Genomic DNA, 17543 nt, shown 5'->3' on the forward strand with positions numbered 1-17543 from the left:
AAGAAAAAAAAAAGATATTTATGTTTCATTTTTGTTATAGCACAACTCTTCCAAGGAGTGGCCTGGAAAGTAATTAACTCGTCTAATTGCAGAATATGTGGATATCCTCACGTCCCACTGACAGAGATCCTCCTGCGCTTATACTACCTCATAAAACCTCTGCCACTGCATTTTCTTCCCTAAAATTGGTATCCTCAACAGGGCACTCTGGATTGACTTAAACTGTCACATCGTTCATGGTCAATTTTGAGTTGGTTGGTTTACCTGTAATTGAGAAAAATGCAAACTATCTGGTAAGACAACAAAGAGAAATGTGGATCAAAAGGAGAAATAAAATCAAAGAAATGGTTAAAGACGGAATAATGAAATGCTTCAGAGTCAATACAAGTACCGGAACCACAATACGAACATGGTTTTCGTTGCTACTAATCCCCCTACCTGCATCAATCCTGCCAAAAATCAAATCCATTAATGACATTGTAGCAGCATTAAAGACAGTAAGTTTGAATAGACAATAGAACACCATGCAAATTCGAGGAAAAAAGGAGGTTGTTCATATTAATGGGCCCAAGTAATGCTTCAACCCGGATGATTCTGAAGGAGGATTGGAGGCTTTCACAGGACGAATTTTCGTTCAACTTTAAAGACGTCAAAATTGGCACTGCTCAGAAATAAATAGATGGATAAATGGTGGGTATAATAATTTTCATTACAGCCTCAGTCAGGCTTACCTAGAATGAAGTATAATTCGGAGCAACTACAAATGCAGATTGCAAACCTTTCAGTTGTACAAACTGCTCTAATTCAAGCACAAGTCCTCTTCATTCTCAAGTTTCTTTTGGTATAGAAAAAGAAAACAATATAAAAATATAGAATCCATTTCTGATTAATACTAATGACTACAGTTCTTCATTATGGTTTTTTCAAATGCTAAAAGCATTATTAATTCAGTGCACTTCAATTTTTCCCTCCCTAGACTGAATGGTATTGAAGGCCAAGAGGTTTTAATTGGTATCATGCCTTCTTCTTTTTTGTCACTATTAATAATGAGAAATGCTAGAGGTTAAGATTAGATATATACTAATTAGACTCTTCTTTTCAAATAGAATGCAATGAAGTTAAAAAAGAGTGGAGAGCGATGAGAGTACGTATGAGAGAAACAAAAAAGACAGTTTTTAACAAACAAATTTTGAAAGATAAAGGAGAATAGGAGAATATCAATGTGTCAAATAAGAGTCAGTGTACTAACTCAGCTTATTACTTCATATGCTAGCATAGATAATAAGAGCGAGGAAGACTTTTGGTGTTTGATAAGAGGTAGGAAGACTTTCGATATTGATCATTTCCAAAAGGGTGGTAAGTGATCTCCTTGAAAGAATTCAGGATCAAAAGAACACCAATGAACAATGCATCACTATTACAATCAAAAACTATATCCAACTGAAGCATGCTATTGGTTTTCCTCACCTTACTATCAAGGTTTTCTATACCAGTTAGTACTTCATCAGGTCTTTCTTTGCTTTAGTAGAGCATTCACATAAGGTGGAAATGGGGCATTCTAAGGTAACTGTTTTCATGTTTTATTGAGTTACCAGTATCACATATATACCACAAATGGATAATTGCTTGATAATAGTTGTCATTTATGATCTCTTCCTCTCTAAAGGGGTAAAGATGTGTAATCTTTCCCTTTTCCAAGCAACTCAAATACTCAAGGGCAATTATCTAACAATATTTATTTCCCACATATCACAATTACCTGAATTTAATGATTGTAAAATTTTTAAATAGATGATATTTTCATAGAAGAGCTTTCATTTTTATAACTTGATTAGAAGTTTAAGCCAGTAGTTATCATGAATTTGACCATCCTAAAAAAGTGTGAAGCTAGAGTGTTCTTTTCCCACTTTCCTTTCTTTCTTCTAAATAGAGTAAAAAGGAGGTGAGACATACTCCAGTAGTCCTTGATCCATAAATCCATTTTCCTTGATTTGTGCTGCACGGAATACTTCAGAGACTGAACTGGACCCATCTACATCGACATTGTCACTGCTTTCAAATGCATCACTATGAAGTTCAAATGGGGATCCTGAAAAAATGAAAACATGAATGTGACTCACTGCAGTAATTAATACTTTGAACTAGGTGGCTAGGGAATTGGAAATACCAATTGATAGGTTTGATTCCACTAAAGGTCTCTTAAGTAAAAGCTTCTGGCACATGATGGCACCCTGGAAATCTAAAAATGTATAATCTACAAATTGTAATCTCTCAGATGGCATCATCTTTGAAAATCCAAATGAAGCAGTCCATGTGTGCAAAACACTAGAAACAGCAGGTAATATCAGCCTCTGCACTCCTAATTCCATGAGCTTCTGAAGATATCATGCAAGAGACATTAGTGAGAAATTTGCCAGATGCAATGCATTTTAGCTCAGTAAACATGGGATAATATTTAATATTGCATGCAATACAGATAAGATGTCATGTTTTTCTGTACCCCCTCCTTTTATTCCCCTTAACAGTTTTTTTTTTTTCTTTGGAATGCTATCTCCAAAGAATTCATGGAAATAATCTATAGGCCTTAAGTCTCTTTGTAAAACATGTGGTGCCATAGATTATGAAGAATCAATTAAATATTAATGCCTAATTATCAAGATAGACATTGTGGTAATTTGAATGTTTTTACATATTGTGATGCAATATAAAACGCGCAAGACCACAGAGCCTACATATAACATTTTTTAATTTTGTTATCATATACTTCATAAAGTTTATAAATGCTATTGTTTATTAGTAAATCATTTTGAATTCTTAATGTATTTAGCATATCATCATGAAATCACAAGTCATTTATCCATTTGAACTTGATCAAAACTCTACAGCTTAACCCTCAATTTTACAATTTGACAACTCTTTCATTTTCTAAAACATTGTTTAGAACCCTCACCAATGTGAATTTAATGAATAGTGAATATAAGGCACTAAAAATAAAAGACCATACAAACATGATGTAACTAACCTTTTCAAGCTCGTTCATCAAAATGCGACACATTCCAAGTCGCCGATAGTGAAACCTGGTACCAATCAAAGGTATTTCGGCTACCTTTTCTCCATGGACCCTTGAATAGGCAAATAGAAATTAAAACTACCATTGTCAACAAACACACAAAACAGCCTTAACCAAGACCTGTAGTCCTATACAGCTCACTTGTGTTAATTAGTGAAGCGTACCTAACATTAGCAACAGTAATGAGTTCATCATTTCTTTCCAAAAGTATTGTGTAGAAGCCTTGGAAGTTTAGGCGGTTAAGTTCTGAGCTGCAAATTTTCAAAATTACAAGGATCAAACTTTAAGCCATTTTCTTAGTGTAGCAGTAACAAAATATTATGAAGCTCAAGTAACAGCAGTAGATTATCATGGCCTAGTGGCATAGACCTTGATAGGCTACTAGATTAAAGGAGTAATTCAGGCAATTTAATAGTAATCTTAAAAATTTAGCATATTCAAACCATCAACTCCAAACTGGTTCATGCAGAATGTTCAGTCCAAAATAAGTTTGGCCAGATTATCAAAGATAAATCACACAAAGTAGAGAATTCTCTTCCCCTCAATGCAGGCTTAGGCAGCATGCATCATCACTTGTTAAAAGGTAACACCAGAGGATTCAACACTCCAGTAAGAGATCACACCAGCCATAAATCTAAGACACTCAAGTTATGACAAATCAAAATGGGACTTTCCTACAATACCGCTGCTGGGAGTTTGTAAATCTACACTCCTCCCCACTTAAAGTAATGAGAATGTATGGATTGCAATGCTGCAAAATGAAATAAAAAGCTTCCCAAAAGAGAAAATTCAAACCAATCCTCAAATCAAGCGACAAGCAACAATGTGTTGTAAACATTGGTAACAAAACCTGAATAACATGTTCAAGGGACTGCAGTAGTGGCATTCATCAAAACGTTTAATATGGTTTCCACTTGTTACTCAAACCATTCAAATAGCAAAAATGTGATACTTGTAAATGAATCCACAGTTTACAGCTGTGATTTGCAGAGGACTAACTAGCCCAATGCCGATTAAACACTAAAGACATCAAGATGACATGAAAAAAATAAGAATTACCCACCTTCTACTGAATATAATATCTGCAACAAGATCTCTTCCAGTTTGAGGTTCTTTGACAGGCTCAAAACACTCATGCATCACAGCAAGCGCAATGCTAAGTTTGCTGTAACTCTCAACCATGGCTTCATTATCTGAAGCATCAACATCATGAGTATCCGACTGCGTGGATTTAATTATTGTCCATGTTAGATTGTCTGTTCCAACAGGAATTGGTCTCCCTAAAAGCTCATGAAGGCCTAAAAATATCTGCAGCAAAGCCACAATTATAAACAACATTTTCAAGATGTATTATTAAAATATTACACTGCTTATGCACCACAAACTTTTAAAGGTAGCTGCTGCCCTAAAGAAATGAGTACGACATAACATTTATGATCTAATCCTATGAATTTTACCAGCAAGTAGCATAATAAAGGCAAGAATTGGCTGTTATTCTCAGCAGCATGCAATTCAACAGAATATCAATAATCTCTGCAGCTAAATTTTCTAAATTGCAGAAACATTTCCCCACCAATTATCATTTCCATCACTTAGATCACATTGTAAGAACTTTTACTGAAAAAGGCAGTGCCCTACCACTGCTAGCAGTTCACTACTTGAATTCTAAATATGCATATAAAAAGGGCTAACAGGGGTCATACCAGCTAAATTAAGAGCGAGCAAAGAAAATTTTACTATCTTTCCATTGTGAAGCACTCAAATAGTTAAGAGTGGATTGAAGATGAGAAACTATTTATGCCGAAAGTAAAAGGGCAGAAAGAAATCAGCAGTAGCTATCACTTGTTGATGCACACCATAAATTACAAAAATAAAGCTGACTGGAAGCACCTCTTCACACTTTTTGCTGCAAAACCAATTTTCTTTTGCACATATTTCCAACCTGTCTGCCCCTCTACTGCATATGCACCCAACATGATCTGCATCAAATACATAAAAAAATGCATAAGAAACTATGAGCTGCTTTTGACCCGTAGCAAATGGAGAAAAGTAACCTACATTTATGCTCACACTGAGCACAAGTTAGAACTCTGCCATCCACAATATTTTTACCATCATCTTTAAGCTTGCTTTGACCACAAATTCCACAGCAACATGATGGACAGAACCAGTCACCATCTGGAACACTCTATGGCAGACAATTCCAACAGAAGAAATCAAAGATCAGTAGGTTTTAAGAAAATGGAGTAAGAGTACATCCGAATCGAAATGAACTGATAATAAAACAAAAGAGATACCACTAAACCAAGGCAGCTTTTATGGAATGAGGATGGACATTGATCACATAAAATTAGTTCACCCCCATAATGACAAACAGAACATATGTTGTCGTTATTGTCTACTCGCCAATTGCGCGTCAACTGGCAACTCCTCTTTTTTTCAGGCTTCTTCATCTTATTATTTTGCATTATTTGCAGCTGGCAGTCTAACAGAGACCTGCCATCTTCCAAGAAGATCTTGGCAGCTGGCCTGTGGTTACCACTGCCAGCATGTGCCACAAAGCCACCAAGAGTGTATACCTTGTCACAACAATTGCACTTAATTCCATCACGAGTTATCCGCCCTTCAACTTTCAACATCTGGTCGTTCCTCTGGTAATGAACTTTTGACCTTGGCAAAACAACATTGTTATCTATCAACCAAGACAACACCGTTTGTGGATTTTGATGCAATGGACTAGGAGTTACAACCTGCTGCACTCTTTTGGTTGATCGTAACACACGGTTATGTTGACTACCTTTGAGATTCTCTCTTAATTTGATCAATGCTGCAGGTGACTTTCCACCTTTCAATCTTGAGATGCTAGTGTTTGTAACGGATAAGTCAGCTCGCCTTTCAACTAAGTCACACACAAGATATGATAAACTATCCTTTCTCTTCCTTTTAGGCTTTCGAGTTCTTTGACCTACTCTACTTTGCTTAACAAGATTCCTTGTCTCCAATTTCGAATAAGACATTCTGGACCAATTTTCAGATTCAGCATTTGATGGCATCAAGCTTCTCTGAAAATCCATAGGAGAAAGTGCAGAAGAAAGCTTCTCACTTGCTAGCTGACTATCAACCTTCCCAACATTAATTTTGTCCACAGGTCTAGAAGGAGAAGCACCATCTTGAGAAATGCCACCTTCTTTTATACAGATTTTGCAGGCTTCTCGAAGTGAGTGGTATGTCCTTCCTCTTGGTGAAGTGTAGCACAAATGGCGCCTTCCATTGCTGCTAGCATAGCGAAATGCCCAACCCAACCATGAGAGATGCTTTTTTGCCATTAGTGTCATATCACTCCTGGAAAGGCACTTGTGAATCTCATCCACTTCAGCCTTAGACCAGTCCAAAACAGCCTGAGGGCAATATTCTGGTTCAACAACATCTAGATCCTTGATGTTAGGTTTAATTTGTACATCTTTGGTGTTTGAACAAATATGCTTCCCGGAGTGATTCATCAAATTTAAACAGAGCTTATAAAGAGAATAATAACAATCACCAGTCGGTGAGATGTATCGCATTCTGACAAAATGTTTTTCTTGCTTTGACTCAATTTTCCATCCCTGATACAGAAGATGCTTCCTAACATCAGTTATCAGAGCATTCCCATGTTTCTTACCAGCAAGAGCGTATATGGAAATGGCATCAGGGCATGACTCAGCCTTAGGAACAAGGTCAGGGCCAGCAGTTATCCATGTTGCAGTTGTATTTAGTCTTGACTCTGTGGCCATCCTTTTGGCCATATCTTTACCGGTTCTGAAAAATCCGTCATTGCTAGTTACAGAGCTGATGCAGGAAATTCCATCTGCAACAGAAGTTGAAACCAACAACGCCTCAGGTAAAACATTGACTGCTTTATCAAGAGAGGATCCATTGCATTCGGGCAAAAGATTGGTATCATCCTTTGAGATGTGCACCAACTGACCTATATTAGATTTCTCTAGAATTGATTGAACGTTAGCTGAGTTTGGACTCAACAAAGTACTGTTAATTGGATTCTCAAATGGCACAAAAGCAAATGTGTCAGCTAAATCTGCATCAGAACTCATTTTGACATCTGCATCTGGTATAGTAGGCTTTAGTATTGACTTGGGTTCTGGTTGGGAGGACCCATGAAGACCTAACACCCTGAGAAAATGATTCACAGTGATTTCATGGTTATCTTTTATTACCTCCAGCACCAATTCTTTCCACAAAGAATCACAATAAAAAGTCCAATCTCTAAAATTTTGAAAACCTTTTTTCTCCCGTAAATCATACCAAAGTTGCTTCACAGAAACAGAAATGTACCACTCTTGCTCATATTGTTCAATCAACTCAAGAAACAACCAGTTTCCACGTCTGCACCACTCCTCTTCAAGGTCATCCCAATCTTGAGTAATCCGTAAGTTACAAATTTCAGCAATCATTTCATCACCCAAATCAGGGAAGAAAACTCTCCTCTTCTCTGAACCATCTTCTTGGTCAAAAATCACACCTTCCCACCAAGCCTCCTTATACCATACATCCACGCAGAGTCCGTAGCAAAGATTCCATTTGCTAAACTCTAGTTTAGGTGGCAATAGTCTTATAGACCCCCGATAGTTACAATGATTCTCACAGGGACAAACAATACCCTCTATTACAGGTGAAACACCCACAATGTCAACCAGATTATCAGAACAATCATCAACAAGAAGATAATCATACTTGACGTGACACCCTTGCTTATCCCATGCAATAACAGTTCCTTGATGCCATGAACCCTGAAACCCCTCTTCCACACTCCTCACCTACACCATTTCAAATTTGTTATGCAAAGAACCTAAACTTTAAAGCCATAATATATTCATATTTAAAGAGTAAGTGATCAGCCAATGACTCGAAATTTTGAAAAAAAATTTTTTTCTAATTTAACAATGCATGGCTGCCCAACAAACCGCAAACCAGGCATATTTGCAAATTACTAATGAGATAAACAATTAAACAACACAATGTAGCGCTAATTACAGTGATTAACAGTATTGGAAGCTTTCAGCTATAAACAAAGCCAAAAAAAATATATTATTAACCCAATTAATAAAATAATTAAAAAAAAAACACACATTAAGATTAATAAGGCCCAAGGAAATTACAACCCATAATTTGAAACCCAAAAAAAAAAAAAAAAGACAGAAATCAACAATAAAAAAAAAAGCATAATCAAAGAAAAAGTCATGAAAAACCATAATTGACAATAACCACATTACCTCGACTTTTTCATGAACATCAAGGTTCTTCTTTTCAAAAATTTTCTTACGTTTCCTTTTCCTCAATAGAGAGCCTTCTTCTTCTAAAACACCCACCACCGCCATTGGAGACCTTCCCAGAAGAGAAACTTTGATACCTTTTTAACTGAAGTACGTTATGAAGCAGTGCCAAGAAAGTTATATATACAGAAAGAGAAAAAATAGGGTTAAAACAATTGAAAGAAAATCCCGATGAAAATACTAACAGCTTTCTTTTGAATCTCTCTCACATTAGTTTCTCTTTCTCTTCTCTATGCTTTCTCACCAAGAAACAGCCTTTATAGTCTACTATTCTCTCCTCGTTTCCTATAAACCAACCCTTCTTTTGCATGGAATATCAGCCGTCTATCAACTAGGACCCACTCTGTAACGGCTGTGATTTTTTGTTCCCCTGTTGTACGGTAAAAAAGGGAATTTTTGTCTGTCCTCTAAAATTAAATTATTAGACTTGTGATACACAAAATAATTTTATTTTAGTCAAATAAAGTAATATTATTTTTTTAATTCAATTTGAGACTTAAGAAAATAATATAATTGTTAATTTTTAAAATTTAAATTTATTATATTTTTATTTTAAAAAATAATTATATAAATTCATTGAACTAATTTTAATATTTATTTAATTTTTTTTAACGGGAACATGGTAAATTTTATATATTGTTAAAACAAAATTTAAAAAATTTTTTGTCCCAAATTGTTTGGATGTGATTGATTTTAATAGAGTTTAAAAAAAAATTAATCTAATGTATATAAAATTAAAGTTTTATGATTTTTAATGTCAAAAAATAAAATAATTTTAAAATATAAAAAAAGAGTTTTAGATATTAAAAAAATATAATTTTAGAACACTAGAAAAAATAGATAGATAAAAAAATAGAATGGAGGGAATATCTGATGATTTGAAAAAAAAAATTAATCTCTTAAGTCTCATGCAATGCATCTTAACTTACTTGATTTCAAAATTTTGATTTTTAGAGTTTTAAATTTTTTCAAAGACTATACCCCTTTTTTTTTTGGCAGGTCTTTTATATTTAGTGATTTTACATTTATTGTTTTTTTTTTACTATTTTTGTTTATTTAATATGAATAGCTTATCTTCCAAAGCAAGAAGAATTGTGAGAGAAAAAAAAAAAAGGCTTATTCCCAATGGAAGCCTTTAAGATTAAAGTACACCATTTTCTTGGTGGTCTTTTTTTTTTTCTCCCAATTCTTGTGAAGCTATAGAAGTTCAAAATTTTGGAATAAAAATTAACAGTCTTTTTATTCATTCATGAAATTTTTGAGAGAAACAAATTTCATTTTCAATTTTGAAATGTGTTTCCTTTTGTGTTTAGATTATATTATTAAATTTATCATCTAATTAATTAAAAATAAAAGTACTTCTACACTCCCTTTAGAAAAATAATAATCCCACATCCTTTTTTTAGTTTTAAAGGCCTAAAAATAATAGTAACTCAAAATAATAAAATATTAAAACATTAATGTTGTGGATTGATGACTTGTAGAAAGAAAGCTATGGAAAGAGTTCAGGTTGAACATTGAATTTGTTATCTTACTATTATAAAATTATTTAGTGAATTAGTGTCACAAATTAAGTATAACAACTCAATTGAGAAATTGACATAAAAATAAAATTAAAGATATATATGTGTCACATTATATTTTTTTATAAAAACATATGCATTTAAAAAAATTTATCACATTTTATTAAATAACTTTCTCTTCTCTTTTAAAACGCAAATTTGTTTTTATCAAAGACAGAGTTTGGCAAAGGATTCAAGGCTGGAAAGGAAGATTTCTATCATTTGCAGGAAAGGTTGTCCTGATCCAGGCGGCTGCACAAGCAGTGCCATTGTATCGTATGAGTTGTTTTAGGCTCCCAAAGAATTTGCTTCATGAACTAGACATGATTATTGCCAAATTTTGGTGGGGTAGTGAGAGTGATAAGAGACGGATTCACTGGATGAATTGGGACTCACTCCGTCAAGCTTAGCTTGATGGGGGGCTTGGCTTCGGGGATTTTAAAGCCTTCAATATAGCTTTATGGGCAAAGCAATATTGGCGAATTGTAGAAAAGGAATCTTCACCATGTCACAAAGTTCTGATGGCTAAGTACTTCCCTCATGATTGCTTTTTGAACGCAAAGCTAGGGACCAATCCATCATTTATGTGGCGCAATCTGATGGGTGGGAGAAGTCCTATTAACAGGTGAAGATGGCATGTAGGTGATGGAATGAAGATCGACACATGGCGGGGCAAATGGTTCAGTAAACCCCCTACCTACAAACCTGTTTGCGTATCGGACTATGAAGGACGACACATCCTAGTTGCTGCTGTGATTGATAACAAACAATCGTATGTGGAACTATAACGTGTTCTATTTCATGTTTGGAAGTTGAATTTAATATCAAAGATAAAACTCATTGCATGGAGACTGTTATAGGGAATACTACCAGTTAAAGATGTACTTGGCAGGTCGAAACTATAAACGGATAACAGATGCTGTGTTTGTGGTGAAAAGGGAAACAATTTTCCACGTCTTTTTCGACTGTGTTTTCAGTTGCAAGGTGGGGAAAAGTTTGTGCAATTGGGTAACTGCTTCTCTGGATACTTAGTCAATGTCTACTGACTTTTGGTTAAATTTCTCCATAAAAGCACAGCAAAACAGAAATCGGTGTTGTGATGAAGCAGCTAGTGGATGAATAACAGGGATTGGTAACAGGAGTTAGTATGGGCTTCAGTACTGGATCAATATATGTAGCCCAAAATCTCCAACAACTCCACATTCTTATGCTGATTGACTGGTCCTCTTCATCCACACATGTATATAAGCATTAACCTAATCATGAAACTGAAAGTCATTTCTAACGCAGTAGATTTCACTTCTCCAAGCTGAAGATTGTGTCTTTCATATTTCAATTCAAAGTGTAAACACACGTCAGGCTATTCTTCAAAATGCAGATCTTCCAGTGACTGTAACAGTGAATTTCCCAGGCCGGCATATGAACAAATTGCTCAAAGACTTTTGTCCGATCGACATGGATTCATGTATATATTTTTGCGTTCAAATGACAAGCATATAATTGTCAGTTTTTAAGTTAGTGGGACAAGGATATATATAAGGTGGCTTTGTTTAATCATTCACAAAAAGGCAACAAAAAATAAGAGACAATATTCACATGGGTTTATCAAATCAAAATATAGTTTTGCATCTCCAAATACCTCACAACTATCCCAAATTAGGTAAAGTTGTGATATGATGTCTGAAAAATGAAAAATACAATGCAGCCCCTTCGACATTTGTTTAACGACAAGTATTAGGTGTAATTTCATCAACTAGGGCCCCCTACCCTCAAAGCAAAGTACCATTGACAGTGAAAAAAACAGTGTCTTTTTTAGCATCCAAAGGAGAAAAGAGAAAGGAGAAAGGAGAAAGTTTGCTTTTGCACATTCTTTATTATAAATTCATTCTCATCTTTCACTATTACTATACTATTCACTAGCAAAAATCGTTTGGACGTATTTAGAAATGGAATCAAATGAGTCCACCCTCAATAAGATATGTATTCTTTTATATAAAAAAATCATAACTAAGAAATAAGAAGATTATAAGTGTTAAAATTTGAATATAAAATATTGAGATTTAGATAGCAAACGGCAAAGTGCAAAGCATATCCTTTGTTTACTTCATTTTCTCGAGGGTTCCGCGGCCTGGTTCATAGTTTTTTCCATGTCCTCTACAAATTTATATTAGATCAGCAACCAGGCATTTGGCTTTATACAACAATCGATCTTCGCAAGAAAGAAATATTGGAAAGAGAAGAGAACCCATTGAGCACCGCATTTTTTGCTGACCATATATTGTTAGTCAGCTGAGGAGTAATTAAGGGTAGGATTGAATCTAAGGTTTTCCACAATGAAGGAATTACTAGAAGAAAATACAACATAACTGATTAAGCATCTGCATCAAGCTTGAACCTTTGGAGACCAACTTTATATCCTAGAGTCTTGGTGTCTTTTTGCACTTGTTCTTGGAAATCGGTGTAAGTAAAAGGTTTGTATTTTGAGCTGTGAATCACACTGCCTTCTGCTGGGAATACAAAGTAGCATATTGAGAACCGTTCCTCCTGCTTCTTCACTCTCACTCTATGTTTCACACTGATGTATTCGTCATCGCTTATAGCCTATGTCACAACATTTTAATAAAAAAAAAAATAGTAAGATTTTCAACATGAATGCAAAAGAATAGTGTATTTATAGGGACATTGGTTATTAAACTTCTTGGTCTCACAAAATAAAATAATAATAAACTTTATGTGCTTTAGAAACATTATCTGAGAAATAACATAAAGTATTATATAGATCAAAGTATAATATATAAGTATGAAAGATGAAAAGAAATTAAAAAATTCAAGTAAGATCTTATAGACCTGCATCATGTCACCAATATGGACTATAAGAGTGTTAGGAATTGGGTTAACCAGGAGCCATTTATTGTCCTTGAAAATTTCAAGTCCCCCAACTTGGTCTTCGTTCACTATGGAAAGCACTGAGCTATCTGTGTGTGCGATCATGCCCCAAGCCTCGTTAGCCAAGGAGCCAGGTGGATACCTGTAAACACGTATGAATCCAGTGGATTCATCTAACTTGGACTCCGATTGTTTAGGACCCAGATTGAGATTCTTCGCCATTGCTTCAAACAAGGTTGTAGCAATTCTTGAAAGGTGCCTTCCATATTCTTCCAACAATCGCCTAATGAAAATGACAGTTAACAAAATATCTTGTTAAACAGAAAGCGATAAAAAGAGTTAGATCACAAACTACATATCAACTTGTAGAGGCTGATCAACCTTTGATTTGGATTAGCAAGTAAACAAGTGGGGCATGTTATTGTGAGTTGTGGGTTAGATTTATGTTATGTCAAAGAGAGATAATTGATCAGTTTAATATAACAAATAAAAAGTTCACAGTACTTTGTGCGACCATGAAAGTCATGTCGAGAACTGGAAAGCAGATTCGTTTTGGAAAATATGCAGAACCCAAGGAAACTTTATGTTTTTGTTTATATATACGATGGCAAAGAATAATTTGCTATTGATCGAAAGCCTAAGCACAATGAGGGGGCAATCCCACTATTTCCTTCACTAAATATATCAATCAAAAGCTGTTAGAAGTCATTCTTGTTCCTTACTGCTTTTTATAATTTTTCCTTCTTTGATAATTTCTCTTCTCCTTATTTTTTTTCATATTTACAAAAATATAAAATATATTGCAGAGGGTAACGTGGACCCAATCTAATAAAAAGCCCCAATAATCTTCCCTTTAGGATATTCTAGTATATTTGTTACACATGAAGCTTCACACACCTGGATTCACTACATTTAGTTGAACATTGATGAGATGAATTTAAGCGTTGGGACTTAGCTCAAAACTGTGATTAGCATTCTCAGGTCTCCACAAATTTCCCAAAGCAAAGAAACAGTGTGCTACGTTATGCGATATTATCAATTTATGATTGTTAGTAATACTAACATATTGGTCCTACAACCTGGAAATTCTTGGTATATCTTTTTCAGACTGACAAATGAAAACTATGTAACATATATAAGCAGAAAATATATCATCAGGAAAGTACTTGAGATTGAATTTGTTTAACTCAAATTAATTATTGTGTAAAAATAACATTTAATAATTTTTAATTTTAGAATCTATAATTTTTTTATTTTTAAGTTAAAACTTTTTTTGTTAAAAAAAAAAAACTAAAAATAAATTCTTCTGATTCTTAGTTTCAATTAATTGAATATATGGTAAAAAAGTGGTATGGAAAATTAAACCAAAGAAACTCTGGTGATTGATCTTTCATGGGTTTTGATACTACAACATTTTTGCCAGGGTCTAAAAAGTTATTGATGCTGACCTTGCAATCTTCTTTTTTGCAAAATATCTGGGACAGTTCAATCAGTTGGTCACTTCGTTGGTATAATTGACCACCCAAAAGCAATACAAATCTCAAATGCCCACCAAAACAATCAACAGGGAAGAGGGACAAGAAACAAAATGAAAACAGTACCTGAAACCATCAAGCCTAGGATCTTCAGTTTGCAACTGTGGGAGTTGACTGAGTGGAACATTTAAGCCTTCCAACCAATTGATATTCAAGGCACCCCTTAGGGCAGCCCCGGACGGGGTTAGGGCAGGGGTGCCCCAAAAGTAAGACATAGGGCTAGTCAATAGGGCTTGCTTGGACTCAAAGGATAGAGAAAATAACATTTTGGCATGGTCTTGAAGTTTGCTCAAAAGGCTTGGAGGAATCCCATGGTCGACCAAACGAAAAAGACCCCAATCTTTACAAGCATCTTCAAGCTTATCCAGGCTAAGACACTGAAGATCCACCAGAGGAATAGGAACTGAATCTTGGGTGTCTTCCATGGAGTAGTTTTTCATTTCAGCTATCTGGGGAGCACCGTTCAGCTGGCGAAAGACAGGAGGGTAGGATTCAAGGTTTTTGCTCATTTCAGGCATGTTGTTTTTCTAATTCTTGTTTGACTACTGCCAAAGCAGAGGCACTATATATAGAGAATAGGCTTTGTCCTAGGGGAAGTTAATTTATAATGGGTAGGGGCCCATTTGGATTTTTCGAAACGTGCCTATGTATCCGGTCTCTATCTACGTCCTGGCTGACTTGTTTTCATTGGCACTCGGCCATCTCTGCAGGCTGGCGTCTCTGAAAATCTGCTGCTGTTGGGTTCCCTTAAAGAGATTAGCACTGGAAAGCCTAGAAAGCCCAGCTACCTCATCTGATTTGCCTAGTTGGTCTTCCTAAAAAAAAAAACTTGTAATTGACGAGGTTGCTTCTGGAAACGGGGACCATCAAGTATGCAAAATAGAAAATAGCAAATAAATGTGGTCTGTCCATATTATTCAGATTGCTCTCTACGGCATTTGATTTGAGAAATCATATTATTTGCTAAAATATGCCCAACCAAAAGAGCATTTGATTTATTTTTTTATTATTAAAATTTTATAATTTTTAATCATAATAAAAAATTATATAAAAATTTATCACTTGTAATTTATAAGTGTGGTTTCATACAAATTTTAATGGGTCTTACTTAATTATTGTAATTAATTAATTATAATACAATAATTTTAAATGACACATTCTCAAAAGGAAGTTATATTAAAATTTTAAATATATTGATTAAACAAAAATTAAAAGAATTTAAATTTTAATTTAAATAGTTCATTCATCTCTTTAAAAAGGAAAATTTTTACAAAGTTAAAACGTGATTTTTATATTTATAAATTATTTTTTATTTTACTTTTTTATCATAAAAAATATTAAAAAGATACAAATTATTAAGATTGTGACATGATAGGCATCAATAACATAATATTTAAAAAATAAAATTAATGTAATGTTTCATAAAAGAAATTGTGGATCTAATGTAATCTTTCATCTTGAAGTATAGTTAAAATTATTATTAATTAATTTTATTTAGTGTGTTTTTGTTTTATTAAATACGATATAATAATAATATGTAAAAATATATGAAAATAATATATTTTAAAATTTTAATAAAAAATGTATATAAAATTAATAAAAATTAAATAATATATTTTATATTTAATATATTGATTTATATATTAGATATAATAATTTTTATATTTTATACAAAATAAATATAATACAAATACAAAATATACTTTTTTATTTAAGAGAGGAAGGGGATTTAACTTTCCAGGGATTAGAGAGGATGGAATTGTTTAGGCTACTGGCCTACTGCTGAGTTGGAATGGAAAGGAATAAGTGAGTGAAAGGGCAAGAAAATGGAGGGAAGAAGGCTGCCCTCAATTCCAATACTTGTACGGAGTAATTTGTAGTCAATTCTCATAATCAGTGACAAATCACAAATTGGGAAAGAAAGTCCTTAGCAAAATCAAAAGGTGGCCCACCACGACCATATTTGGCTCCCTTTCACTTGCGTATAAAAGAAAAAAAAAGTATTTAAACTATATCATTTAAAAAAATTAATTAATTAATTTATATTATATATAAATATATTAAATAAATATTTATTATTTAATTATCACATATGATATATAATAAATTATTTTTTTAATAATATAATTATAGATCATAATTTGGAAGAAAATAATATATATTTATGTAAAGTAACTATTTTGTATAAATTTTTTGCGAAAGAAAATACAATGATGAAAGACAAAGAAGAGGAGAACCGAGATTCATGCGGTAGTGGCGTGTTGAATTTTGATAGGTTATGGTTGAAATTAAAAAAGTGGGGAGGAGCAAGTGAAGCATTGTCGGATTTTCCATCATGTATTGTGCCCTATTACTAGGTTTTTTGGCATTGTGGCAAATGTCGACTATGAAAAAACTAATTGGACCAACCTATTTTCTTCCATCCATTTTTCTCTCTTACTTTTTATAAACATTTGTCATTTTCTTATATTCAATTTTGCTAACTAGTCTTACTCTATGTTTAAATAGCAGAATTGAAGAGGGAAATTAATGAAGAAAGAAAAATTAAAGAAAGTAAAGAAAAAAATTTTTCTTTTATTGCATTGGTATGAAGAATGAGAAATAAAAAAAAAAAAAAAAAACTAACAGTAAAGTTATAAATAAAAATTATTAATTTAAGTTTAAAGAATGATTTTTAGAGTAGTCTTAATTAGTAAAATTCTACTAATTTCTTTTTTATTAACATTTTCCCCACCATTCTTGCAAACATTGTTTAAGATGAACTTACTTAATTTCTTAGGCATGGTGAAACTTACAGAAGCACTAATCAATGCATCTAACATTAATTTTATCAAATTTATATATAATAGGAGTTAATATCTCATCTCGATTCTCAAATTTAATAGAAGAAATACTCATTTACATGTTAATTTTAACTTTTAGATAATAAAACCTTTAAAATTCAAACTTTTGGTTTTTTTATATAAAAAAATGTTGCTGTAATATAAAAATAAAAAAGATTATTACAAATATTAAAATTTGAATCTTAAACCTTTAAATTAAGTAGATTTTAAACATAATTTTAATAGAATAGTAATCATGTAATGTGTTAAACTTTTAATTTAATTAATTATAATTCAATATGTTAAATCTTTAAATATAAAAAACATATTTTAAAAAA

The 17543-nt window shown here is 33.3% G+C and overlaps 2 protein-coding genes across 2 annotated transcripts; both read right to left on the reverse strand.

The window, feature by feature from the left end:
* Positions 1-223: 223 nt before the first annotated feature.
* LOC111286463 (uncharacterized) lies at positions 224-8629 on the reverse strand. Its single transcript, XM_089761670.1, has 10 exons — positions 8341-8629; positions 5368-7884; positions 5129-5258; positions 4961-5049; positions 4134-4378; positions 3235-3321; positions 3023-3122; positions 2168-2375; positions 1954-2089; positions 224-449 (listed from the first exon to the last, which is right to left on the reverse strand). The coding sequence occupies exons 1-10, from the start codon at positions 8443-8445 to the stop codon at positions 287-289; spliced, it is 3780 nt and encodes a 1259-aa protein (XP_089617796.1). The 5' UTR covers positions 8446-8629; the 3' UTR covers positions 224-286.
* Positions 8630-12000: 3371 nt separating this feature from the next.
* Positions 12001-14939, reverse strand: LOC111285476 (gibberellin 2-beta-dioxygenase 6-like). The gene is made up of 3 exons (XM_022874953.2): positions 14450-14939; positions 12810-13131; positions 12001-12563 (listed from the first exon to the last, which is right to left on the reverse strand). The coding sequence occupies exons 1-3, from the start codon at positions 14899-14901 to the stop codon at positions 12333-12335; spliced, it is 1005 nt and encodes a 334-aa protein (XP_022730688.1). The 5' UTR covers positions 14902-14939; the 3' UTR covers positions 12001-12332.
* Between the last annotated feature and the right edge of the window lie 2604 nt (positions 14940-17543).

The sequence above is a fragment of the Durio zibethinus genome, chromosome 6 (assembly GCF_047325235.1).
Source record: "Durio zibethinus cultivar Kanyao isolate XHJ-2024 chromosome 6, ASM4732523v1, whole genome shotgun sequence".
Lineage (NCBI taxonomy): Eukaryota > Viridiplantae > Streptophyta > Magnoliopsida > Malvales > Malvaceae > Durio > Durio zibethinus.